Here is a 27,014-nt window from a genome sequence, read left to right on the forward strand (position 1 = left end):
CATTTGCGAACCCCATGATTGCAGCTTCCGTGCTGCCTCAGCAGCAGCGGGGCCATAACCATGAGGAACGCTAACCTGCACTTTCCTCAAAAAGTGACAGGCGTGAGCGGAGTGTGCAAAGCGGCAGCCTCTCACAATGCTCACAGTCAACCTCCTCAAAGGCTGACAGAGCATGGTCCACTCGCAAACACATAACACACAAGTCATGTGTATCCCCACCCGTAATAAAAGGAGGTTGCGTAAAGCACACATCTTGAATGTTTGCTTATTCGCCATTATATACTGATATAGTGAACTCACTATATGGGACAATACAACAGTAATTCAGAAAAACTGTTTGAGACAGAGCGCTTGCTGAGGCTCAGAACTAATGCTGGTTATTCCCGGAAGTGCTTTACCCTTTCCTGGTCGTGACGTCACCAAGTAAACTTTCGGCCGACCGCCTTCCGTGGAAAAGGGTTGAATGTTGAAAATGAAACTCAAGATGCGTACGTGACGTCATGACGTACCTGGTCGCGTTAGTCTTTCGATCGGAAGGGGAACTTTCAACAATTTTTCCATAAATTGAACAGGGAAGACGGTCGGCCGAAAGTTTACTTGATTAAGCTTTAAATATGGATATTTTTCTTACACAAACGCATTGATTCGCTTCAGAAGGCCTTTATTAACACCCCAGAGCCGCGTGGAGCAGTTATTTGATGGGCAGATGCACTTTTTAGGGACTTCAAAAACAGAGCAACTATTAATCCAATTCTAATGCTTGGATTAGTCTGGACTTTTGTAATATAATTCCGATTTTATTCGTCTGAAAGAAGAATGTCATATACACCTAGGATGACTTGAGGGTGAGTAAATTATGGGCTAATTTTCATTTTTGGGTGAACTATCCTTTAACAGGCTCTAAAAAACAGTCTTATGTTCTCCAAACAAAATGGTGTCACTCCATAGACTAGCCGAACGCAGAATAATGCAGCACATTATTTTTACAGTTACTATTATGATATATGAGCACCTTTTCTAAAAGCCCCTTTTAGAAATGGTGCTCATAAAAGCCCCTCTGACTGACACAAATAAGGGCAACATTCCCTCTGTCACTTTCCTTTCAAATGCCTGCTGACTCTTTCTCCTCTAGCAGCTGTCAATCACCTTCAAGTGTCACCCTTTTATGAGGCTTTGAGGCCAAGCATCTGCTGAAAATCATCAGGGCAGAAGGAAGTAGAAGGTGACAATTCTGGGAAGATTGGGTTTTAATGATTTGATGGTGTGACACAGCTTGCGTAAAGGTTGGCAAGAATAACTTCTAATTTTTCCCATTTAAAGTTAAATTAAAACAACAGTGTAATATTACAGTGAGGTTAATCTCTGAAATGCACCTTTAAGGCAAGTCATATATAGGATGCATGCATGACAGTACTCCCACTCTGCTTAGATTGTGATCATTTTATATTCTGTTTTGATTTAATTTCTCTCTCTCTCTCTCAGTGATATATTAGCGTGATAAAATGCAGTTAATCCAGTAGGGCTCAATTGCACCTATAACTACCATTAGCATTGCCCGAGCATTTAGTCAGTATATGCTGGTTGCATGGGAGATGGGCTTCCTGAGTAACCCAGAAAGTTGCACCTCCAAGTTTCGTCCCAGGGATGTCTCAAGAGGGCTGCGGCACAACAGTGAAAGGAGAGGGTTTCAAAAGAGGGAGATAGTTTTTACATCAGTGTGGCTTCTCTTAATCTTCTCTTAAACTTAATATGTTCTTGCAAACCATTCACGAAATAGATCTGACAGAAAATAATATAATAAGATATTAAATATCTGCTTAATAATAATATTAATAATTATATGATGCCAATTTTAAAATAATGAATAGTACTCTAAATATTCCCTGAAGTAGACCAATATATGAATCCTTATTGCAAACATTTGACCGTAATATCACTATTTTTTTGCAAAAGCCAACATTTCTCACACACTCACATAACACACCTCCTCATTATCCTTCATCATCTGAAGAACGCAGTGTTTGGGCTTGCAAATAACACTTGGCGAGGAATGAATTAAATTGTGCCCTAATCCTTGTGGAACACACAACAACAAGACAAAGAAAACCTGTCTCAACTCCCCAACCTTTTAAAAGGCTCATCTGAGGACAAACAATGCAACACAAAGTGAAATTAAATCCTAATAATCAAATTGACTTGAGGGAGAATTTATAAGCAATTGCACGAATAAACAAAGCACTGAAGGAATGAAAATAAAAGCTCCTCCTTAAAGTGTTAGATAATACGTGCAGGTGTTGAAGCCTGTCCTTGTCTTTCAGCATGGACACAAGATTTGCACAAAACCTCATGCCATCACATGACATAGAAAATGACATGGACCTGCCTTTTCACATATACAAGAAATTAGATTTCTTTAGAAGAAGAAATAGTTGAAACACAATTTGACTGACTATGACATAAACCTAGGTCATCTATTTGTGCCTTTAGAAATCAAAATGGAAAAGCGTAGCTGAAAAAAAACACTCCTCTTGACTGAATCCAAATAAAGATAAACTCCATGATGCAAGCTTAATTTCCCTCAGATCATTCCAAACCTGTGTTGATAATCCAAGTCTGGAATAATACAAAAGCTTTGTGTGAGGAACAGTCCAAAATGAATGTTGTTATGCACAGAATATCTTCCCCTTCAGTGGAAGCCATTAAGTTAAACTTGTGAACCAAATCTTTTTTATGAATGAAGACTTAGCAGATAAACAGCACCACTTTCATGTTACTTGGAAGCTCCAGTCCCCAATTCATTCTAACTGTGTGGAAAAGAGTAACCAGGACATGCTGCAAAACTTCTCCCTTTGTACTCCAGTTCCTTACAAAGACACAAGGACCCATTTAGTTTGTTCCTATATATTTGTCTCTGTTTGTGCCTGCTGAGTGTGTTGTGTCTGACACAAATGAAGAGCTCTTTACAGGCTTTCCCATCAGAGCACATACTAATCGAACTATCAGTCTTATTCTGAATGAACATTTAATAGGCAGGTTTTTCAGTAGACTGGAATTCCTGCGATGCCTGAACATTCAAGACCCAATCCCAAAAGATAAATACAACCCTTTCGATGCTGTGATGTTATGTCTGTCAGCTGAACACGCTCTGCTGTTATCATTGCTCAATGCTAAATAAAAGGCAGAATAAACACAGCACGAAGTTAAATGCGATTTATCCTTAAGAGAAATGTATAATTTACTATTTCATTCCACTTCTTGTTCTCTATATTTTTCGCTTAGGGCTTTATCAAATATACATAGGCTTTTATATATCCCACATCCCAGGGACGTTTCCTTTCATACGTGGCAAGAGTATACGGACAAATCTTAAAAGCAACAGGTACATTTTCTAGCTGAAAAACTTTGAGAAATAGAGCAACGCTTTCCATATCACACAAGCACACTGGTAATAAACGCTGCACTTACACAAACGCGTGGTAGATAAAAGCCCATGACCGGGGTCTCTCCAGCACGTTGTACAGGTAGTTCTGAATCCTCCGGTAGCGCACGTTTCTCCGGCCGCTTTGCGCGCCGTACACCAGAGGTTTTCCGAGCAGACTCAGCCGAGCGCCCTGCTTCCCCCTGTCTCTTTCCGTGCCCGATGCACCTGTGCCGGCATGCGATGCGGACAACAGGCCGTCCATCGGCCGTGAACAGTTGTTCTTCATTCTATTACCACATTCCACATTCTCCAATCCGTAACTTTCGGCGTGGTGCCCGGGAGAGGTGTTCATCCAGAGGCCGGAGCCGGCCTCATCTCCGCTGTGGTTGCGCGGCATGGCATCACCAACGCGGTCCCAAATGCGCGTGGCATGCGTATCGTTATATCTCCGATAGATGCAACGGGAGAGCCAAGAAACTACCAACGCGAAATGTCAAAAAGACTCAAAATATACAATTTACCTCCCCTCGTAACGAGCGAACGCCACTTTCTTCGCTTCTATGGACACACTTCAGTAAATGGGAAGTGTACAAAGTCACTGCTGGCGCTGACCCGCAAGTAGAGCCCGTCAAAGTGACTTTATATGTCTCCAGATGAGTCTTGCGTGTACAGCTCGTGTTACTCCAGCGCGCGCGCTTTTGATGTCACTCAACTCACACACGCTTCCTGCGCACAGGAAATCAACTGTGCCATTCTGCGTGTTCGTGCTGTGACACAGCCTATAACGCGTTACCATAATAATCATGCAAATATTCCAAATCAGCACCCGCTGTCCTTTTCGACGCGAGCCTGTGGTAATCTCACACTTCTGGTAATTCATTAAAATAATGACATATGGACATGAGAATTAAGTTCAGCGTTTCGCCGGCTGATATAAGCTGACGGTTGAAGATGCATGTGTTTACATAGTCAAATGTCTATTATTTGCATAACAACTCGTTCATGAAATCGTAGTTCCTAAAGTTGAATTTGTACAGTGCCACGACAGACCTTTCAGGAATCATCGTGTGAGAAAGGCGGATGCGAATTATTAAGATGTAGTCGATGCTTTAACCCTTGAAATTTCAAAGGAAACTGTTGGACGGGGACCATGTAAAGTTTGTTTTAGCATGTTAGAGGCTATTGCACACGGAACTTTAAATCGTTTTTAAACGTTCATTCTATTTCGAAATACACCAGAAATCTCGTTTGCCTCAGGAGGTAACCATAGCAACACTATATATGTCGGCTCTTTCAGAAGACATTTGCAATATTGATAACAAACTGAGCCCCATGAATTATCTAGGCTATAGGAATTCGGTGTAGATTGCATTAATTGCATTCTGAATAAATTGAAAATTGATTATGGCTTGGCTATTAGAATTAAAACGACGCTCTGCAAAAAAAATATTTAGGCTATCACATTTTCAGACAGCCCATGTGACTGAACCCAAAATAAAATCCACAGGACCACTGTTTTCTGTGTGGGCATGCTCGCCCTCCCCTACAGTTAAATTCATACCGTTCCATCTGTAAGCAGAAAAAAATGGCCTCTTTTACCCTTTAGGCTACATGCTTATTCATCTTTTTATCTTCGGGAAGTGTGCTACCGTTAGGCTTAACATGCAAAAGAGCCATTTGATTCTCAAATTAGACACTTGAGTTTAACTGTCATGTAAAATTTGCTCAAGTGCTTAAGGGAGAAACAAAGTTTAATCAGCTGCAGACCAACATATTTAACACAAGAAAATGTGTAATTCAGAGAAAAGATTCCATTATGCTGAGCTGTCACTGGGGGAAACGGTTTGTGTTCTTCTGACCACTTGCTTCCTCTCATTTTCTGTTCAAAGCGCCTTCTTGCGTTCAGAATTAGTAGGCATATTGTGTGCTACAGTAAACAACATCTTGTGCTGGATTTGTTCCATGTCTGTACTAAATAATTACTCAATTAGCAGCGTTACCAGGACGGTGAAACCAAATTCAGTTATTCTGGAGGGGTTTTTTCTTCACCAAAAATTATTTATTTCAAAAGCAATTATACCAAAAACCTTTTAACATTGTCCCACGACTCACATCAGCATCACAATCAGAATCTAGATACATTTCTGTAATTTTCCAAGCTACCTTCCCCCATTCTTCTTCCATGTGTATTTTATTTTATTTTATTTATTTATTTTGATGAGACTGAGTGATCATAATGTGGCTCTTCTTGGGCTGCATTCCATTTGCTTCTCAACCTGCAGTGACTCAGACTTGGCAAGTATGAAAACAACATGTGATGGACTCATGGAGTTCCAAACGGCTACATTAGAGGCATAATAACCCTCAGACTCACATTTATTCTGGCGCATCAAGGGCTAAGAATAGAAATACACTTCCCCATCTGCGTGCTACAGGACTGGTGTTAATGAGACGCGTTGTGTTGTATTTTATATTGTGAGAAACTTGATAAAAATGACCCAGTAAAGCCCACAATGGAAATTATTCCTGCTTGCCATGACCTCTCTTGCTGCAACCACCACCATCACTTGCTATCAGTCACGAGAGGAGCACTGGGGTCATTGGCTGCGCACAGAGACATGTATCAGGCTAATTGCTATGACGCCAGCTCGCGAGGCGGTACGAAGGACGTGCAGTCATGTTGCACTGCAACATAGATGTCGAACAATGGACAATAGGTTAGGTGAATTGCATGTTACTTTTTGCTTCAGCGTCAGCCTAACTATAATTGTTTTTAATGCTAGCTACTCAGCATTAAAACTCAGCATTACTCAGACCAGGTCTGGCTACTTGTACTATCTGGTGTTTGAGAAGCCTTGGCGTGGGCGTATTGGTTCTTGGGCTAAATCTCGCTTTTAATTAACTCTAAAATCTACGGTCTAAAATTATGTCCAAGTCCAAATGTTTTGTAATTGAATAATTCTTTATCGACCGCAGGCTTAAGTCTAAGCATCGCAAACAAAACGAGCCCTGATTTGACAGTGCCGAGGTTATCATCAACAGTGCAATTAGACGAGCTGATTCTCTGAAGAATTCTAACAAACGTCTGCCCTCTACTGGTGAATGGGAGCCAATGCATTCAGCATTATTGGTACGGCAAAAGTGCTGAGCGAGACAGTCACATATTAAGTTTAGAGTCAAAGTCCTATTACACTGATTTATCCAGAGCAGTGCTTTTGTATATTGGTTTCAATTACCCAATTCAAACCCCTTAATACTCAGACTAAAACTCCAATATGATCAAACATTTGGGGCAAGCCAAATTTCGATTGGTCCAAGTTAGCCCGTACTATTATAGGCTACTTTCTACATTTAAAGTCACCATGAAATAAAAACATAGCCTACAACTCTTTCATGGAATATTGCAGTATTTATTTTAAAATTTCAGTGCCCTCATAATATTTAGTCAAAATAGCTTCCCCTCCCTCTTGCATCAACATCTCTCTCTTCTCTTCTCTTCTCTTCTCTTCTCTTCTCTTCTCTTCTCTTCTCTTCTCTTCTCTTCTCTTCTCTTCTCTTCTCTTCTCTTCTCTTCTCTTCTCTTCTCTTCTCTTCTCTTCTCTCCTCTCCTCTCCTCTCCTCTCCTCTCCTCTCCTCTCCTCTCCTCTCCTCTCCTCTCCTCTCCTCTCCTCTCCTCTCCTCTCCTCTCCTCTCCTCTCCTCTCCTCTCCTCAGATGACGTGTTTACTGTCGTGAGGGCGGGACAACCTGCTATAGCAAACCCCAATGATCCAACAATCCAATCTCCGGACTATTTTTTTTGTTCTTTTTTGAGAAGCCACTCATATAGCCTACTGTACATCACAATAGGGAAAAAAAAGGCTATTGCAACTTCCATAATGCCTAATTTAAAGAGCAAAAATGCAAAAGGTATTCAAATATATTAAATCAATTTTGGTCAACAAACAACAAAAACAATATTGTAATAAATTGATTGTTCCAATTTATATAATTTAAGACACTAACACGTAAAAAATAATCCAAAAGTCGCGCTATTTTCATCTTAAATTAATTATTTTTATTTCTGGATGTAGCATATTTAATCTAAATGTGTATAAATGGTAAGAATTCAGTTTACTTTGGTTACACCAACAAAAAGGTGCTTATAGGTTTTGAGCAGTCCACAGTCTACAGGCTTTTGCTGCATGAATTATTTATAAATCGTGATATGAGTGAGGCAAGGTTTTTACATTGGACCCCTGATGTTCTGGAGTGCCCTTGATTTCCACTCGAGTGCACTCATCCCATCATAACCCATTGCCTCGACTCATTATTGTTTGATCACTTCTTCTACCTGTGAGTCATTACCCTTGTTGACTGCCAATATATGCCCTGTTTATTCAGTCAGTCATTGCAAAGTCTTGTATGTTGTTACACTGCATTTCTGAGTGTTATACTGGTTTCCCGTGCAGGTCTATGGTTTTGATCTCTGTCCATTCTTGGATTTTCCTGTATTCTTGTGCCGTTATTGTTTGGACTGTTTACCCTGTGTTTATGACCTCTTGCCTGTTTATTGGATTACGTCTTTGGATTACCCTTCAATGCGGCATTTGGATCCTCAACCTTGTGTCTCAGAGTAGTTTGTAACACATAATTAAATTATGAAAAATGACGAATTGTGTAGAACCTACAGTACATTTAGCTTTTTATTTTTACAATTTTACTGCAAGTTGGATGGCGTGTCATATAAGTCATTGCTTTTTCTGTATATTTATTTCTTTTCAATCACATATATTTATAGCGGTCTCATTTGAAATTATTTATATTTAATATATAAATTGCTATTGTTGCCCTATAAATTGCTATTGTTGCACTTATGAACCATGCAGATAAACATGATTGGTGGGAAATCCTCAGGGATTGGGGGATCGTCAGATAGCCAGTTCCACCAAGGGTCATGGATGTGGTCATATAAGACATATTGCATACAGATGTAACTGTTCCTAAATCATATCTTAAAAGATGTCAGCCAACACTATAGGAATGCATTATTACACGATTGAATATATGGGTCAGAAATGTTTGAGGTCAAAATCAGCGATTCCATTTATTTATTTTCAAACTCTAATCAAGTGTTTCTCAAATCTGTGATAATATATGGACTGAGGTTTGATTGTCTAACCACTGTTGATGAATAAAAAGTTAAATGAAAAAGAAAAGAACATAAACATTGGGTTGAAAATTTCTTCCACACACTTTTTTTTATTTGGAAATCATAAAAATTAACTTTTTTCTTTTTCTTTTTTTTAAATATAAAACATACACATCGTATGAGCCACACCTGTATACAAACAGAAATGTTGCAGTGAATACTTTTTCTTTTTCATCATCTCAGTGAAACACATACTAGAAGTTGTAAACAGTCAGCATTGTTTTCCCCCTCTACCCATGAATACTGATCAAGTAAAATAAAAACCTGTCTCATGAATAAAAACAATCTTTTTTTTTTTCTTCTGATTTCGTGTTCATAGCAGAGGTGAAGAATTTGGCTCGAAAGCACAGGGAAAATGACGATCTGGCTACAGCTTCAGAGCGGAGTGGTTTGGCCCTCTAAAAGTGACAGTGAGAGCTTTAGATTTGGACCCATATGATAAGAAAGGTGTCCGCTCAGCGGTCCCGTATTGGGATGGTTGTTCTCAAAAGTAAGCCTTGGCCCCTTTGCAAATATGGCTTAACCACATGGTTATCTCATATTTACAATACATGCGCTAATTAGTCTCTGTGCATCTACATATTTATATTTAACATGGATACGGTTATGTATGTATGATATATTTTTGACATTTCCTGTTTTGATATCGGTATACTCTTGAATAACTTGATGGGATGTATACACATTTTATAGGTTAATTTCTGTGGTTTTGAGGTAAATTATGATTCAGTAAATCTGTAAAACATGAGGGAGGTTAGCTTTTGTTCAGTGTTACAGTACAGCACATTTCCCCAAAGGGATATAAAAGACTAAAAAGAAATCATTAAAAACGTAAAAAATGTTGCAACATTCAGCACCGAATGGAGGACATGTACTAGTTTTTTTTAGCTGATCTTAAAAGTCTGAGTGAACGCAAATGGCTTCTTTTTCTTGGTTTACCTCTTATATTCAAGTACAAGCAAACTGTACAGTACATGCAACATACAAGCTGGCCTACAGTATGTTGAACTAACACATATCTATTTCTGTTACTTTTTAACATTTGTGTAGTCTGTTTTACAAAAATGTGCATGCAGCTGGGAACTGATCCAAGTCATGCTGCTCCACCGCACTGGAGGGAGGGGCCAGTGGCCTGATAGACGATTGGTGTTTATGTTTGTGATGGCAAAGTCTGATTGGTCACTTCAACATTTACAGAGACACACAAGAGGAAATTGCATTTTTTCTCATCTCATTTAAAAATCAAGCTTTTGTGCTTGCAATTCTAATTTAAAATAAAGACATTCTGTGCAAGGGCTTGTTGAAAAGTCAATCGTTTGACCGCAGGGTGGTATAAGTTGAAAGTGGCTTTTGCTAAACCACATATATTAAAAAGGAAAATGTACATCTAGGCAATCACTTACCATCAAACACAGTTAAAAAGTTGGTTTAGTGTCCAAAAAACTCCATGTATCAAGATTTACTCAACAGATGAAAACATAATTGTATAGATTTCCTTTACCAAAGACTCTAAATTAGAAAACGTACATGTACACAAATATGTTTACCTTGGTACATAGTGTTTTTTTTCATGAACTAAATATATACTTTTTAATAGCATTTAATGATAAGTGTAAATACCTACAAATTGGATTGAATTCACTGAATAAGATGATGTATTGCAACGTACTGTAGGATAATGTAATAGTTTCAGTTAACAGTAAATAAAAATGCATACTGTGCAAAGAAGTGTGTATTTTTCCAGATACGTTGTCTTCAATCTCATTTTTAGCATTTCCTGTTCATTAAACGTGCCAGAGATGTTAAAAATAAATAAATAAATAAATAAATAAATAAAAATAACTTCTAGAAGAGAGCCTCTGCTAGCTGTCACAAGCATTGAAAACAGAGGAACTTTTTGGAGGATATGAAGCATGGCTTTGGGTCCTCCAGGTATAGGCACCAAGAAAGGCCCTGCCCTTCCAGACAACCTCCCCAGGGGACACCCTACGTCTTTCCAGCGCCTGACCTTTGACTTTCAGTACAAACAGGGTTTAGACAGGGCCTCGGCTGAGGCCCCACAATCCCTTGGTCAGAGGTCACCTTTGTTTTTGGGTTGATACATTCTGATGCTCTGTTAAAAACTAGCTAACGTACATTTCTTTAATGAAGACTTGACTGAATATCACCCTGCTTTCTATGTCACCCTAACGTGCTAGTGTGCTAGACAGCACTAAGTCTCACACAACAAACAGTGAGAGAAACAAACTATTTTGTTAAGGACAAACAAATTTGGCAGAACACGGGCTACCCACAAAGAGGAAAACGTAAAAACAAAGTCACAGGAGTGATTGTCAGATTTTAACAAAGCTTTGTGTTATTTCATCGCATTTTCTGCCTGGCTCTTATTGTTGTCCTGTTGTCTCTCAGCTTGTATTGACTGTGCTTTATATTGTTAGTCCACTACGATCGAACCCCCGCAGGTGCCGGTGAATTGTCCAGGGATGTCTGAGAAGCACGTCGAGTTAGAGAGGCAAGAGTTGGGTCGACAAGGGAAGAAGGCGGGAAAAGTTTGTACCAGCCAATGACATTGCTGGAAAGGTCCAGCTCCTCTAGTAGGATTTGTGCAACTCCCATGAAGGATTTGTGGTCCATTCGCCCATAATCTCCCCAGACAATTACCTAATAGGATGACAACACATTGTTTATTGATTCATCAGTGGATGGAACTCTCAGGTCACATAATCAAAGATAATAATGTCTAATCTCACTAATATGATCTATTTAAACTAGACAATTGTCTTTTTCATGCAACCCTTAAGGGCGTCAATGACATTTTCTCACAGAAGTTTTGTTCAACTCAAGTGGATTGAATCTCAGGAGCTGCAAAAAGCAACTAATTGTAGAAAAATAGATAAATAAGCCACGACTCACTTGTAACACTTTACCCTGTGGACTTTCTTCAAACTGAAGAGCTTGCTGGTATAGCGGGTCGAGTGTCTTGCGTGCAATTTTTGTCTTCTTCTTAGCTACATACGCCCCATTGTGTAGAAGATAGACTTTGACATATGGAGCTATGATTGAACAGAATAGATCACATTTTAGGCATGTATTAACACAATGTATACTACTGCCATTACTGAACATATCAAGTATGTATGACTAGCTCTGACAATGTTGGCTGTTTTCTGTATCACCTAGAACTGCTTGATGAATTATGTGGCTAAATAATATGATACATATGGAGTTTGAATCACAAGCTGTGAGTTCAGAATAGAACAAAAATGACTCACCAGGGAGTGATTTAGATCCTGGTTTTTGGATGAGACCTCGTGCTCTTATCACCTCCACCTCCAGCTGGCCTTTCTTATTTACCATGCCAATCTGAATGTCACCTGGGCATCACAGAATATACAAATAAAATCAAATACTAAAAATGGCAATTTTATTTATATTGTACATTTGCTTAATGGATTTATTCAAATGGTTAATGCAAACAACATTATTTGACATACTGCAGTTTCCCCTAGGCAGTTACCTTTTGTATTTTGAACTGAAATATGTAAGTAAATTAGGGCTGTAAATGTACTGTACTGTATTTAGTACAAAAAAACCCCTGATAAAACTAGAATACAACAGAACTGTATTTAACTTGACACAAGAGATGCTAAAAACAGTGTGACACGATGCAGTGGCCAAAGATGTCCATGTGGCAGATTTTATAGATCACTGAAACGCATCCTACGTAAACGGTCTCTAAGCGTGTGTTCACACTTATGAACGAATGTTTTTCCCCCCGATTAAAATGAACCCTGGTGCGATTGCTCTGTTAGTGCGTTTCATTTTAACATGTGTGAGCGCTGCCATCCGAACCCTGGTGCGCACCAAACAAGCGGACCAAGATTGCTGAAAAGATGGGTCTCGGTCCGCTTCCAAAATGAATGTAACACGTACCAAAGACATGTAAATGAACCAAAAACAGGAAGATGATATCATTTTTTTTCTCATCATAGTTGCGATTTTGCCCATCACAGTTTAGTACGTAGGGATTCTTGCCGCTGTTTTGACTCCTTTGACACATTTTATAAGCTCTTCACGAGTTCTCAGCTGCAAAATACCACCATATGCAGGCTACGCACACACAACTAGCACATTTATCCCAGCACACAGCATTATTTTGGATGTTCGGAAAAGTTTTGTCTCTAAATAGTCAATATGTCATTAAAGTCGACCAATCAGGTTGTGGACGTATCCCTAATATTTATACACACTATGCAGTTACTTGTGTAGTTAACCAAATTAATCATAATCAATTGTAAATGTTAAATATCTATAGAAAGTATTTATAATTCTATGACCTATTATGAACTTTTGTACTTCATTTGTATTTGGCTCTAACCAGCCAGAACTGAGTTGCATGTTTTGTCTGAACCTCCTGTGCTATATTATGAGTTTCTCACCCAAGGCCAGAGACAGGAGCTCGAGACTCTCTGTATGCAGATGACCTTCTTGCAAGAATAAACTTTTACAAGACTTCTTTGCTCTCTTGGTTTCTCATTGCTAGTCTCACCATTAGTATTAGAAAATACTTTTCCATGACAGCATAAAACTGAACTAAAAATTGTAAACAATTGACTGCAAATATGATAAGGATAGGATGCTACAAGGGAGAAGGATTTACAAAAAAAAAAAAATTAACAAAAAATTAAATCCTACCAATTGCTGGTGTGGCTAGGGTTTGTCGACCAACTAGTTGAGCAGGGCCTAGTCCATCCAGGAAGTCACTGAACTGAGTCTCAACTCGAACTGCTGGAAAAATTTGACTGACAAAGACAAACATTGTAATGAAAAAAGGTGTTGCAGGTGTTATTCTTTCTGACTTTTAGTAATTAATCAATTTAATTAAATCACAAACCGGGCACTCTTTTTGAATGTTTTGAATGTCTTTTATTATCCATTATGGCAATGCCTGACTGACTGTTGTTACTGTAACAGGAACCGTACTTAAAGAGGCTGCTATTTCTAGACAATACTAATCCCGGTTTAAGATGGGACATTTCAGAATGGAAACAAATATGGGAAATGTAAAATTATGTTGGATTACTGTAAATACAAGAACAGGAAATTGCTCCAACTGACCCCTGCTTTGGGACAGGCATGTACATACAAGAACTGGCAACTAGTATGAAAAGATAACAAGAACCATTTTCCCATGTTGTTTTAGAGAATGTGTAACAGATGTCTGGCGAAGTATGTGACCAATACAGTGCAATATACAAAAAAATTGTGTTCTCATGGGTGTAAGTGTAGCATTTAAAAGTATATATAAAAAAATCGAATTAAAGCAGGAGAAAGAAACTTACCTGCCCTCTGAGTTGTAGCTGTTCATGCTTCCGTTGTTGGATTCTCGGCTGGCTTGACGACTCATATTCCTCTGCAATTCCACAGCCATTCCCGTCTCCTGACTGCGCTGGATTGTCCCTTGACTGCCCTTCGACTTCTTATTGGACGCCTCTGAAGATGGACAGATTCCACAAACAATCAAGAAATGTACTTTTAAGATAAATTCGTATCATTCATTTGGAGAAAAAAATGATCTCTCCTACATGATTGTCTGTGAGTTTTAAAGAGTTCAATGAGATCCTTTCTAAACAATTCTGGTCAAGCTGCACACTATCTCTTTACCATGCTACATACTTTTTTATGTTTGAAGCAAACAGTGAAAGAATTTGACAGTGCTTGTAGCTCCCACTGGGATGAGAGCTAACAGTACTGCATTAACCACCTCCCTTTATCTCTTTAAAAAAAAAGGGGCATGTCTCCTCCTGAGTCTCTTTTTGTCTGCTTACATAAAACAGAGAGAACAAAATGCAGTTCCCCCGCAGGTCTTAGACTCCTCTAATGTGCTTTCAAGACTTTTTTAAAAGGAACAAGCCCTGCGGCAGTGACATGAGTCGCCCGATGGAAAGTCTTATTATACCAAACAATGAAAGTCAGTCATAACATCTGAGAGTACTAAAATGGCCACAGGTGCCCCTTTGAAAAGATGCTGTTCAGGTTTGATGAGGACAAACCATATAGCTAAATCATGCATTTGAACTCGTAGCAGGATAATGATCAATGGCGGAAACAGGAAAAGTAGGCTTAATGTTTATGACAATCCATTTTGAGTGTCCTCTTGTGTTGTCTAGTGAAAACACCTTAAAAACCTCTTAGGACATACACACAATAATAAAAAAAAGTTTTGTCAGGTAACCTAAAAAAAACCCATCTAAACAAATTGAAGTAAATCTTGGGGTTTTTAAGTATAACTGTTTTCTGTCTTATATTCCTGTGATGGCAAAGCTGAATTTTCAGTATATATATACAGTCAAACCAAAATGTATTCAGACACCTTCAACCTTTTCTCATATTATCACAGTTTATTCACTACAGTTTACAAAATGGTAATACAATATGACAAGAACTGTGTTAAACTGTGTCAGAACAAATTCATCTTGATAATGTCAGATAACTTTGATAGAAAGGTATGTAATGGATTACAATCAACCAATCAGCTGTTAAATTTAAGTACACAATTTGATAATGCCAATTTAGGTCAACCAATTACCAAGCAATGCTTAATTTTGTTCTGTCTGTGGTGTAAAAGATCACATTAGCAATTAAAGAAGAAACACTTAAGCAAAACATGGCCAGGTCAAAGTGTCTGAATAATTTTGGTCCCATTTTCTTTACATCAATTTTACTGGTAGTCCACTGTATGAAGAATTTTTGGGTATAATATGTCACACTTGACTTTATTTTGCTATACTCACTTACATAAATTAACTATAGTGTCCTGCACCCACTAGTAAAAAATTACATCTGGTGTCTGAATTTTTTTTGGTTTGATTGTGTATGTACAGTATATATATATATATATATATATATATATGATTGTGATTTTATTGGTTAATATAACTTTTATTAACCAATAACACCCAAATGGCCTTGGTTCCCATTCAGTCAGTCACTTCCGACGCCACATCTGAGACCAACGAATAGGAATCTCGCTGGTGAGAGCCAATCTACTTCGAGTGTAACTAAACGAGCCAATGGACATTGGCATGCAATGATTGCACCAGCTGCTCATGCCACGCAGCGCGGGTATAAATGAGCCACAGGTGCTTGCATCAAATCAGCTTTTCGCTTCTGAGCCAAGTGGTGGAAGGTTCGTCCAGAAATCCCTGTCTACAAAGTGGTGGAACTGACTGAGCCTGCCTTTTGGAAGTGGATATCGTCAGTCGGTGTTGGTGTGACGGCACAGCAGCGGGTTGCATGGTATTTCTACTATCTCTCTCTTTTGTTTGTAAGAGCAAACACAAAAGCTATTCTCACAGCTGGTTTCATGCGCTAAGTGGAGAGCGCTAAAAAGCCGTTCTTACGGCTGGTGATATGTATATGCTCCTTCATGAGAGAAAGCGTGCACATCCGGATGCACTACTTCCCTGTCTGTGACGCCGCGACCACTTCCCCTGTGTGCTTCAGCAACAAGGAGAGCGTCCTTCTAAAAGAGCTACACAGATAGAGCCTGCGTCTTTTTCAAGATAACATTCTATCTGTGTGTTTCTGGATGCAGTGGTTATCTGTCACCGAGGGATGGTCACCAGCGCGGTATCTCATGTTTGGGCGTTCAGCACACTGAGGCAGCATTGGTGGATTATTCATGTTCCCACTGTGGGAACATAACCATCTTGGAGTTGCAGTCAAAACTCAATTTCACAAGTCCCCATGCCTCTGCCTAGATCTAACCCTCCACAGAGGGTTACTTCTGGCAGTAGCATGGGTGATTTGAGGGTGACTGTGAGTGTGCTTCCCCCAGGGAACAAACCCCTGGGGAACCCTCACTCCTCACGCACTTCGCAGCCAGTAGAGCTGCCATTGGAACGCGGTGGGCCACCCACGACGTGTACACCATCCGTATCCTTTGGGGCTCCTCTCGATGACCGGATGTCCATTGCTGCATCTGAGGGAGGGTCAGACTTCTCTGGAGATGACGTGTTGGCGCAGGGTCCTCTTTCGGGAGTGTCGGCTGTGCCTGATACGAATCTGGAGATGATGGCCATGCTTTCCCAGGCCGCCGAGAGAGTCGGGCTCGTGTGGAACCTTCCACCGTGTCCCGAACCCTTGAGGCTGGAAAATTGGTTTCTCCGGGTGGCCCGTGCTGGTTCTCAGCGCCCCACTCCAGTTCCTTTCTTTCCAGAGGTACACAAAGAGCTTACTAGGTCATGGACGGCACCTTTTACTGCCAGGGACCGACCTAGTGGCTTCCTCCTCCCTCACTACCCTCGATGGGAGAGCTGCAAAGGGTTACACGCAGGTTCCTCCCGTGGAACTGACCGTTGCTATGCAACTGTGCCTTAACTCCACCTCTAGGTGGAACTTGTGTATCCACTCCCGGGCCTGTAGGTACTCGTCCGATCTGATTGGAAAGACCTACCAGGCTTGTGGGGATGCTGCCTCTGCCTTACATGCTATAGCGTTGTTGCAGGTTCATCAGACCCAGGCACTGAAGAGCTTGCACGAGGGTGGTCATGATCCTGCAGTTCTGCACGAACTGAGGACCACAACGGATCTCACGCTTCGTGCGACAAAGGTCACGGCGAGGTCGGTGGGTCGTGCAATGTCCACTATAGTGGTTCAGGAACGTCATCTCTGGCCGACATGATGGAAACCGAAAAAGTCAGGTTTCTTAATTCCCCCGTGTCCCAGAACGGCCTCTTCTGTGAGGCAGTAATTAATTTTCCCAGCAGTTCTCAGCCGCACAGAAGCAGGTGATCAGTCACATCCTGCCACGGCAGTAGGCTACTGTCTCCCCCCGCCGCATGTTCTCGCTTGAAAGGTCTCTGCGGTCTCGCTGGCTCACTCGGACCATCAGGATGCCCATGTGCTGCGTACGGAGATCGCAGTCCTACTGGCGAAGGTCACGATAGAGCCGGTCCCACCAGCCGATTTGAAGACAGGGTTTTACAGCCCGTACTTCATTGTACCCAAGAAAACCGGTGGGTTACGGCCTATCTTGGACCTGCGATTTCTTAATCGGAGCCTTCACAATCTACCGTTCAAGATGCTCATGCAGAAACGCATTTTCGAATGCATCCGTCCCCGAGATCGGTTTGCAGCGATCACCTGATTGGCCTGTCACCAAACCTTCAGCCCCTGGTCATACCCCTTGTTGCTTCGGGCCGAAGTGCCCTTAGAACAGATGTCCAGGCATGCTGTGGTATTCACGGATGCCTCGGCCATGGGCTGGGGGGCCACGTACCCCACGTCAGGGGTTTGGCAGGCCCGCACCTGCATTGGCACATCAACTGCCTCAATTTGCTAGCAGTACATGTTGCACTGAGCCGCCTCAAAAGGCTGTTACGGGGCAAAGATGTATTGGTCCACACGGACAACATTGCGACCGTTGCGTACATCAACCGACAAGGTGGTCTGCATTCCCGTCGCATGCTCTTGGGATCTTGCTCTGGTGCTCCAAACACAGAATTCGAGCCTCTGCAGTCGGCAGAGCTAAAGATTCTGTATATGAAGACTTTGCTGCTGGCTGCACTGGCATCTATCAAGAGGGTAGGGGACCTGCAGGACTTTTCGGTCGACGAATCGTGCCTGGAGTTTAGGTCGGGTGACACTCACATGGTAGTGACCCACCAGGTAGTGAACCTGCAGACCCAGCCCTGGCTTTGCTCTGTCCTGTCCGCGCTCTGCGACTGTGCGTGGATAGAACACAGTGCTTCAGGACCTCAGATCAGCTCTTTGTCTGTCATAGAGGCCAGCAGAAGGGGAAGACTGTCTCCAAGCAGAGGATGGCCCACTGGATAGTGGATGCCATTACCTTGGCTTACCAAGCACAAGGTGTGCCCTGTCCGCTCAGGGTGCAAGCACTTTCTACTAGAAGTGTTGCATCCTCCTAGGCGCTGGCACGTGGCACCTCGCTGTCAGGCTGGGTGACACCCAACACGTTTGCTAGATTCTATAGCCTGCATGTAGAGCCGTTTTCCTCCTGTGTTCTCACCTCAAACGGGTAGAAGCACTGAGAAGCCCAGGCTCTTGTTGGCTAACTGTGGCACTTATTTTCTCCAGAAGCAAACTCTTCACACCACAAGTCCTCCATAACCCTCGGTGCCAGACGTGAACGAGCGCTCAGGAGGCTCACACAGGGCACTTGAAGGGGGCAGAGGCCATGGCGCTTTGATAGGGTTCCTATTCGTCAGTCTCTAAAGTGGCGTCTCCGTTCCCTCCTTCAGGGAACAAGGCTTACATACGTAACCGAGACATTACATCAGAAGAAAGTAGTGGTTTCAAGGTTTGTTGTCATACAATTCTTGTCTTATAGACCGCTAAAGACGCAGAACCTGATTTCACCAAGTGCTACATGTTACTGGGTCAACATCTTTGTTGATCCTGGAACAACATTCCAATCAACCAATCAGATTTGAGGGACAAGTTTACAGTTTATGTCAAGTTTAGGCTTACAATCAGGGTTAGGTGCTTCTACATCAGTGTTATTTACACATAATTTCCCTCATATTTTAGAGATAACTTATGGGTAGGGTTAGGGATAGGGGTAGGGGTATGGTAAGGATTACATTTTCAGACAGAAATGTTGTTTAACTCGTGTCTAACTTGGCAAATCAGGCCGTGCACTACAGACACTGACCCGTTTGACTGATCTGTGAGGTGCTTCGGCTGCGACGGTTTCCCACAATAGCCACGAATCGAGCATTGAGGCTGGAGCGACGCTTTTTAGCTCCGGTTCCGACTGTTCCAAGGGCAGTGTCAGACTGGCTACCGTCGGTTCGCTCTGATGTGTTGATGTCACCGCTAACACTTGTGCTCTTTAGCATACTCCGACCAGATGAGGCTCTGACTTGATGACTGTAAGCAAGAGAAATAAAATAAAATAGAGAAGAATATTTGAGGCAAATCAGTTGATGCATTATAATAGGTAATGAAGAGACAGTAACTGTTGAAAACCATATTCAAGATCTTAATGCTTTATTATTTTTCAAGGTGTATTTATAACACTGCTAAAACTTACAAACCACATCACTGATTCTAATCTTAGCACAAAATAATAGCTGGTTTTGTCCAATCAAATTATTTTGCACAAGCCAGTATGGAAGAGAAAATATACAACATCTAACCCTAACTCTAAGCTCATTCATTTTATGCATAGGAGAACTGATTTTGAACGTTAATTTCTAAACATTTAAAGACAGCTATGGGGTTGTTAATTGATGATATATGCTTTTGTTGAAGCTATCAGCCTGCATTATTTAACCCTATTTTTTATACATTCAAGTTCAGCAGTGTAATTCCTGGTGAAAAACTACACAAGCCATAATTATGCAAAAAATCTCCACCAATCAGAAAATCTAATTGCTCTCCTACAGCACTGTTAAACTACTTAAACATTTGTATGCATATTTTACATTAAACATAATTGTTTCTAAATATAATCAAACATCTTTAAATCAATTGTTTTATATTTCTCCATAATTTTTATTAGATTTTTCCATTTGCAATGCTTTATGGGATTGTAGTTCTTTCCCTCACTGAAGCCGTTAAGTACACAAAAAAACATTCTTGTTTCAAATCAAAGATTACCAACAAAATATAATTTATATACCTTGTAGCTGGTTGGTTTGGTCTTAAACTTCATAAGCATTTGTGAAGTAAACTTTTTTAAATCCCTATGGGAAAAATACTGGGATATAGGCACATTTTCATTCTTCTGGAAAGCATTTGATTGGACAAAAATGTCATCAATATCAGTATTCTGATCCTTTTTCTTAGAAAAGACTGTACAGTTTAAAAGAGTATGCCTACTTAAAGTGAATTATGTTTAGGAGTACACTAGTTAACACAAAATGACTAAAAGCCTCAAAGTGTTTTGATTCATGAGATCCTTAAAACTTGATTTACATCTGATTTCATAGAATTGTGTTAATTAAAAAGCAACATGTTCGGATCAGTTGTTCTAATTGTCTGTATTATGACACAGCAGCACACTTTGACAGTGCAGCCATGTCCTCTGCTGCCCCCTGGGGGTTCGGAGGAGCTGCCGTGTGTCTGCTGCACCCACTGACGGGGTCAAGGTACTGCAGGACTGTCCAGTTGCACTCTCCCCATCATGTCTACACCCTAATCCCCTGTCTATAGGACGTAGGGTGGGGATAGGAAGCAAGGAGGTAGGTCTCTCTTCCACTGGCTTGAGGGCAGTGACAGAGGGGTAAGAAGACAGGCTTCTGGGTTTGGGAGGATCCAGTTCAGGCTCAGTATTCAAGCATGGGAGATATGATGTGAGGCATGCAAAGAGGAATCTAATACACACAATACAATACACAGGACACACATAAACACACACAGAGTGGGATGTGAATGAAGCAAGACACAAACAAATGAAATCAAACACAGCATGCACACTTAAACATGTCTCAAACTATATGTAGTGTACAGGATTATTTTAAGAAGAAAATATTCCAATACAATTGAAGCCTAATTTTGGTAAAAGTAAAAAAAATAATAATTTAAAAACATATTACATTTCTATTAAGTATTTCCACAATTTTTAACCACATTTTTGTCTACACTGACTCAACTCATTCTAACGGCTGTGACAAACTATTATGGATGTTAACTATCCATTTTTGTTTGAACCAACAAACAGTGACACCTAGTGTGTGGCTTTAAACTGATATATCACTAAAAATAAAATAAAAGCTGAAGATATATAACTTTGAAGCTCAAAATCTGTCAGGAAAGAGGCAGGAATAGATAGAAAAGATAGAAAGCTCATATAAGGCATTTAATGATATGATATACATGCTCTTATTATACATGCTGTAAATTATTATAGAAAAAGTAAGTGTTATTAATGTTGCACTATTACCACATATGGTATGCAGGTGGTAAATGGAATTTAATTTAAGATACATTTTCTACTGATCATGGCAGCAGTAATTCATCAACTGAGGATCAAATTCTTGTGAAGAAAATATATAACTGGGCATTTGTCCAGATGTGTGGTGTAGTCGAACATGCTTTTTGCATTTTAAAGAGCCGACTACGGTGTCTGGATCACTGGGATCATAAAGTCACAGTGAAGTATGACAGATTGCAGTAGTCTACCAACCTGCAAGATGAGGAAGATTATCTATCTATTTTCTGGGTGCTGTTACTCGATTTGCATAGTTCCTTTAGCAAATCAGACGGTAAAACAATGCAGAATGTACATGCAAATAAACAGCACCATCAGCAGAAATAAGATAAGATTGCTGAATACTAAATGTTGTTTTTGGTGTTGTTTCTGATGTTAGGTAATGATAAAGTTTTATCCGATGGTGGTTGAGGTAAAGACTTGGGCAGGGGGAGCTGGTCCATGTTACCTCATATCTCCAGCCACCGTATGACGTCTGCGTTTAAGCTCCTCAGAGAAACGTCTCTTTCCCAGACTCCTCCTATTGTCTGTTCCATTCACCCCCCATGAAATCCTTCTTTCCTTCTTCTCTTCTCCTTTACAACTCTCCAACGACTTTGACCTTTGACCCCCAATGCAATATGCAAGCATGCAATAGAGCACAAGCCGTAATAGCAAGAAAGGTAAATCATGCAGAAAATAAAAATGTTTCAAAAGTAACAAGCCATGCATAAGACAGACAGCTAAAAGCATGCAAATATCAAACACAATTAACAACAAAAAAGAAATATCACAACCTGAGGACGTCATTTTTTGTGACCTGAATTGAGTAATTACTGCTAGTATAGAATCATTTTACTAGGGGAAAAATATGATTTGTTGGAGAACAGAACAGAATATTATTTTTCAGAGTATGGAAAAATAGCAGAGAGCTAAAGAGAGAGAGAGAGAGTAAAAAGTAAAAAAACAAAACTATTTGTAGCTATTAAAAACAACTATTTTACACTATTTTTCCACAAAGAAAACCCCTCTCATGTCCTATACACACATTAAGTAAGTCTTTTATTTTCCTTAAGCTGAATATACAGCTGGGATGCAGGTTCATCCACCCATTTTGTGTGTGCAGGGTACAAAATACATTTTTGCCCCAACTTCCAATGAAATGTTAATCAAGGAAATGTACAGGCAACTTTTCTTTAAAACTATATGTATGCATTTTTATACATCTATCTAAGGTTGGCTTTATTTTATTATCGTTTAAAATAGCTGTTTTCTGATATTCCACATGTTTTGCTGCAAAAGCATTTTAGGCATGGTATAAATGTCTAGTCATTAGAAGTCATTTTGAGGGTTTATGTCTGATTGTGTAGCTTGCATTTCTTAAATTAATGATGGTCACTCTATCATTCTTACATTTCGACTTAAACCATGTACAATGCTGCATTTTCTAATAATAACAGCCACTGCAAAACTCCAATATTAGCCATTTTTACGCAGTACTTTCCGAGTGTTAAATGTGGACCTCATGTGTTTGTTTCTGTGCATGTTTATAGGCTAACCTCATTCGCCCATGTGGCCTTTCAGACTGAATAGACATGTAGCTGGTGGCGCTCAGCCGTGAGGCACTGCTGGCATGGGAGATGGCTGAAACATCGCTCATGTCGCTGTCCGATGACCTCGCAGACATGTTATCACAACTCCTCCTTTGGTCTTTATACATCTATATCATGAAAAACAAGAAATATTTAGACCCATTCTGAAAAAACAATAAAACTTACAATAAGGAATGTGGGTGAGGAATGAAATTTTGTGAAGAATTATTTAATCAACAACCAGCACTGCCAGACAAATGAGTTGGAGACCTGAAAGCAAGACTCACATCTCTCCTGTTCTTGAGCTCTGCCTCTGGGTCACGACCAAAGCTGGCAGAAGAGCCCGGCCGATAGGAGGGCACTCTCATCTGCAACTGACGAGCTCGCTCCTCCACAGCTAGTGCTAAAATGAGACAGAAGGACAGAAGGGGGGTCATTTAAAGTAAAAAAAAACAGAGTGTTATTTAAAAATGCAATAAGAACATTTGGTCAACAGTCGACAACTCTACTTTTAGAGTTGATACTTTTGGTGGAAATGCACATGAAATCTTCCCTGCTTCAAAAGCCAGCTTAAGGCAAGACACTAAAGCATGAAAAAACAATGGATTTGACTGTAGTAAATTTTGGGCTATTTTGCTTCCATAACATTTCGTTTTTTAGACTAGTGAATATTTTTTCTCTGAAGTACACATTTATGAAAGTGTTTATTGTATTACACTTCATCTGTTTTCTATTTATCTTTAAAGACTTTTTCCTCATGCATTGAGCCAGAAATTCTGATTAGAGCTTAGATCGGGCCCAAAAAATCAAGCCTGATTCTACCCGAGCCTGTCCCGGCCCGACACATTAACTGTAATTATGAGCCCGAGCCCGATTTAAACCAGACCGTTTTTAATACGTGGGGCGCTATAACTGACGTTCTCAACTACAATTCCGAGTTGTTTAGAATTATCTTGGGATAGTTCAACCTGAAATGAAAATAAAGCCTTAATTTCCTCACCCTGCTGTTGTTCCAATGCCCTATGTCCTTCTATATTTTTCGGACCTCAAAAGCAGAAATAAAAAAAAAAAAAACGTCCTGTACGCGCTCCTCCATAGTCAAGTCAAGTCAAGTCAAGTCAACTTTATTTATATAGCGCTTTTAACAATGTAGATTGTTTCAAAGCAGCTTTACAGTGTTAAACAGGAAAATAATGCAGCATAATTTTATTCAGCTGTATAGCCATTCTGGAAAAATTTCAAGTATCATACAGTGACAGTGTGGGCTTTAGATCAATAATTTGATCAGTAATTTAGTTTAAATGGTTAATTTAGTTTATTATTTAGATGTATTTCGATGTTTAGTTGAAAAATTTTTGTGTCCCCAACTGAGCACGCCAAGCCAGAGGCAACAGTGGCAAGGAAACCAAAACCCCATTAGGTGACCTAATGGAGAAAAATAAACCTTGGGAGAAACCAGGCTCAGTCGGGGTGCCAGTTCTCCTCTGGCCAATTAACAAACAGCTTATTATTATTATTATTCTGGCAGTTTTACAGCTCGGAGGTCATAATAGATCAGAATATTCGAGGGACCGGGGGCAACATGCTGGAGACGGGTTTATTGAGGATGATGTTGATTAAATAATTATTAAAGTGCAATATTCGAATGATCGGAGGCAACACGCAGGAGACGGGTTTATTGAGAGGCATATAAAGGCAGTGAATTGCGACCAGGCTAAAACTTTACGAAAAGGATACAAAAGTATCACACAATGATACATGTGCCATATATGGAAAGTGTTCAGGAGGCATACTATAAGGTTTTGCGAGAAAGAAACTGTATTATTCAGTCAAAATACTGAGCTCAGCCATTACTCTGTGCGCGTTCCTGTGAGTGCGTGCGAGCCGTCAGCAGCCTTTCTGAGGAACTAGATGTGGCAGGAGTTGAGATGGACATGCTGAGTGCTGAGTCTCCTCTCTCACCCTCACATATGAGAAGCTGGTCGATGTAATGACCCACACCACAGTCAAATTAAAGCTAGATTGGTCAGTGGAGAGGGAGGAATCTGCCCTAGGTAGATTGGATTAGCAATTCCTCACGGGTCATAAGCACAACAGTGAGCCTTTCCTTTCTCCCCAATTTCTATAATAAGGTGGTGAGATCGTGGAACAAACCATTCTCGGACCCCCCTCTAGCAAACACCTACACTAATGAGAAGGGGCTTGCTGAACACAGCTATACGAGGACGCCATGGGTTGAAGATTTGCTTGCGAGCTATCTTGTCCCCGGTGCGGAAGGCTCCACCCCTGCCATCAAAGCCATGCCAAATGGTATCCGGGCTCAATGTCAAGGCTTATGTGGTGACGGGTCATGTTGGTGCTGCAAGCTTACCAAGCCGACCTACTAAAGGATCTCGACCTGAATGAGGGAGCATCTTAGAACACATATGCACCACATCCCCCGCCACAGTCGAGGTCCTACATCCCCCCCTTTTAACCCTGTTGCTGACACTCGCTAAAGACAGGGTCAGAAGGAGAGTGTCACTGCCCATGCTCCGCCTCCGAGGAGCCGGGGCTCGAGGCGGCAACCTCACAAGAAGCCAAAGGAAGATCTAAGGGAAGTCATCTCAGCCAAGAGGCAAAGAAAGCTGAACCCTTAGGGTCCTCTTTTGGATTCTCAGGAGTTGTCAGGAGTTTTCTACTTTCTCTTCTGTCACCTTCTATGGCATGGGGCTTGGAGAAGTATCAATATGCTTCTCGTAAAAAACCCATTCATATTGGAAATGGCATTTTAGCACTTCCCTTCTAGTTGGAGGCTGCATCAATCTGTTTCCTTATATGAATGGGCAGTACAGCAAGGAGAATGAGCTTTCAGCTTCTGCGTCTCACTCCTTCATTTGTCACCCCTCCAATCTATACCTAGAGGTGATAGTGTGGACATAGTGGGGGGCTTTGATAACATGCTTCCTAACGGTTCCCGAGGAGTATCAGGACAGAGTATAAAGGTGGGCAAAGTTTTTCAGCCTCAGAAGAGGTTGGGCAGTGTGATGATCGGTGATAGAGAGCATAAGGATGTAGAGCTGATACGGGGCTCCACCCCGATGCTCTCTCGAACTTTTGACCATGGCTTCATCAGGTTTTCAGATTTCTGTTCCGGAAATGCATGCAGATTAATACATTTCAACATAACATATCAGAAAATCTTAAATACAAAATGTAATGTCTTAATGTACTGTGATTTATTAACTGGGGAAGTATAGTGATGTTGTCACAGTTTGGGGTGAAGGGATGAGGCGAGTATTCAAGAATGCAAAGAATGCAACAAACATAACAAGCCATATGCTCACACCAAACTAAACAAAAAAAGATGAAACCGAACCGAAACTAGACTGAAATGCTGGGATCAAAACACACAAAACAACTCACTTGGACGGGAGAGCGCACGAGCCGAGTGAACTCAGAAACGCACACTCACAATGACTCTGTCACCAAACAAGAATAAACCACACAGAAATAACAGAACTCTGACACTACCTAACACACTAACTGAGGGCCAGGGCAGAGCCTTGAGGACAGACCAGCAAGGCTCCGGCAAGTCTGCGGTGCAGGGAGATTGGGCAAAGACGACAGGACAGGGAGAAAGGGAAGGGCCAACTGGGACAGAGAAAATGGGTAGCTCAGGAGAATCTGGGTCCGAGGCAGCCAACAGGGAGGCATATCAGGCCTCAAACACACAAAGGCAGCAAAATGACAAGGATCACCAGAGTTGGGTCCTACAGGACCACCAGACTTGGGACCACCGAAGTCGAGTCCTTCAGAACCATTTTGCTTTCTCCTGCACTTGCGAAGATGAGGAGACATAGACGGCCGCCCGCAGAGAAGCTGCAATGTG

At 40.8% G+C, this 27,014-nt stretch overlaps 2 protein-coding genes across 3 annotated transcripts in view; both read right to left on the bottom strand.

Moving 5' to 3' along the window:
* The window catches only part of kcnq5b (potassium voltage-gated channel, KQT-like subfamily, member 5b), a 140,319-nt gene extending 136,142 nt beyond the window's left edge, over positions 1-4,177 (bottom strand). The window contains exon 1 of one of the 2 annotated variants that reach the window (XM_079813060.1): positions 3,466-4,177. In XM_079813060.1, coding sequence (XP_079669186.1) covers positions 3,466-3,818 — 353 coding nt within the window. In that variant the 5' untranslated portion in view covers positions 3,819-4,177. The remainder of the gene's footprint in view (positions 1-3,465) is intronic. The other variant, XM_079813061.1, reaches the window with a different exon arrangement.
* Positions 4,178-10,022: 5,845 nt separating this feature from the next.
* rims1b (regulating synaptic membrane exocytosis 1b) overlaps positions 10,023-27,014 on the bottom strand; it is a gene marked incomplete at its 5' end in the record, with an annotated part of 85,561 nt that continues 68,569 nt past the window's right edge. The window contains 8 exons of the mRNA XM_079813429.1: positions 10,023-11,272; positions 11,525-11,664; positions 11,884-11,985; positions 13,307-13,413; positions 13,954-14,104; positions 19,290-19,507; positions 23,111-23,271; positions 23,431-23,546. Coding sequence (XP_079669555.1) covers positions 11,054-11,272; positions 11,525-11,664; positions 11,884-11,985; positions 13,307-13,413; positions 13,954-14,104; positions 19,290-19,507; positions 23,111-23,271; positions 23,431-23,546 — 1,214 coding nt within the window. The 3' untranslated portion in view covers positions 10,023-11,053. The remainder of the gene's footprint in view (positions 11,273-11,524; positions 11,665-11,883; positions 11,986-13,306; positions 13,414-13,953; positions 14,105-19,289; positions 19,508-23,110; positions 23,272-23,430; positions 23,547-27,014) is intronic.

This window comes from Gobio gobio (assembly GCF_949357685.1).
Source record: "Gobio gobio genome assembly, chromosome: 3".
NCBI classification, from domain to species: Eukaryota; Metazoa; Chordata; class Actinopteri; order Cypriniformes; family Gobionidae; genus Gobio; species Gobio gobio.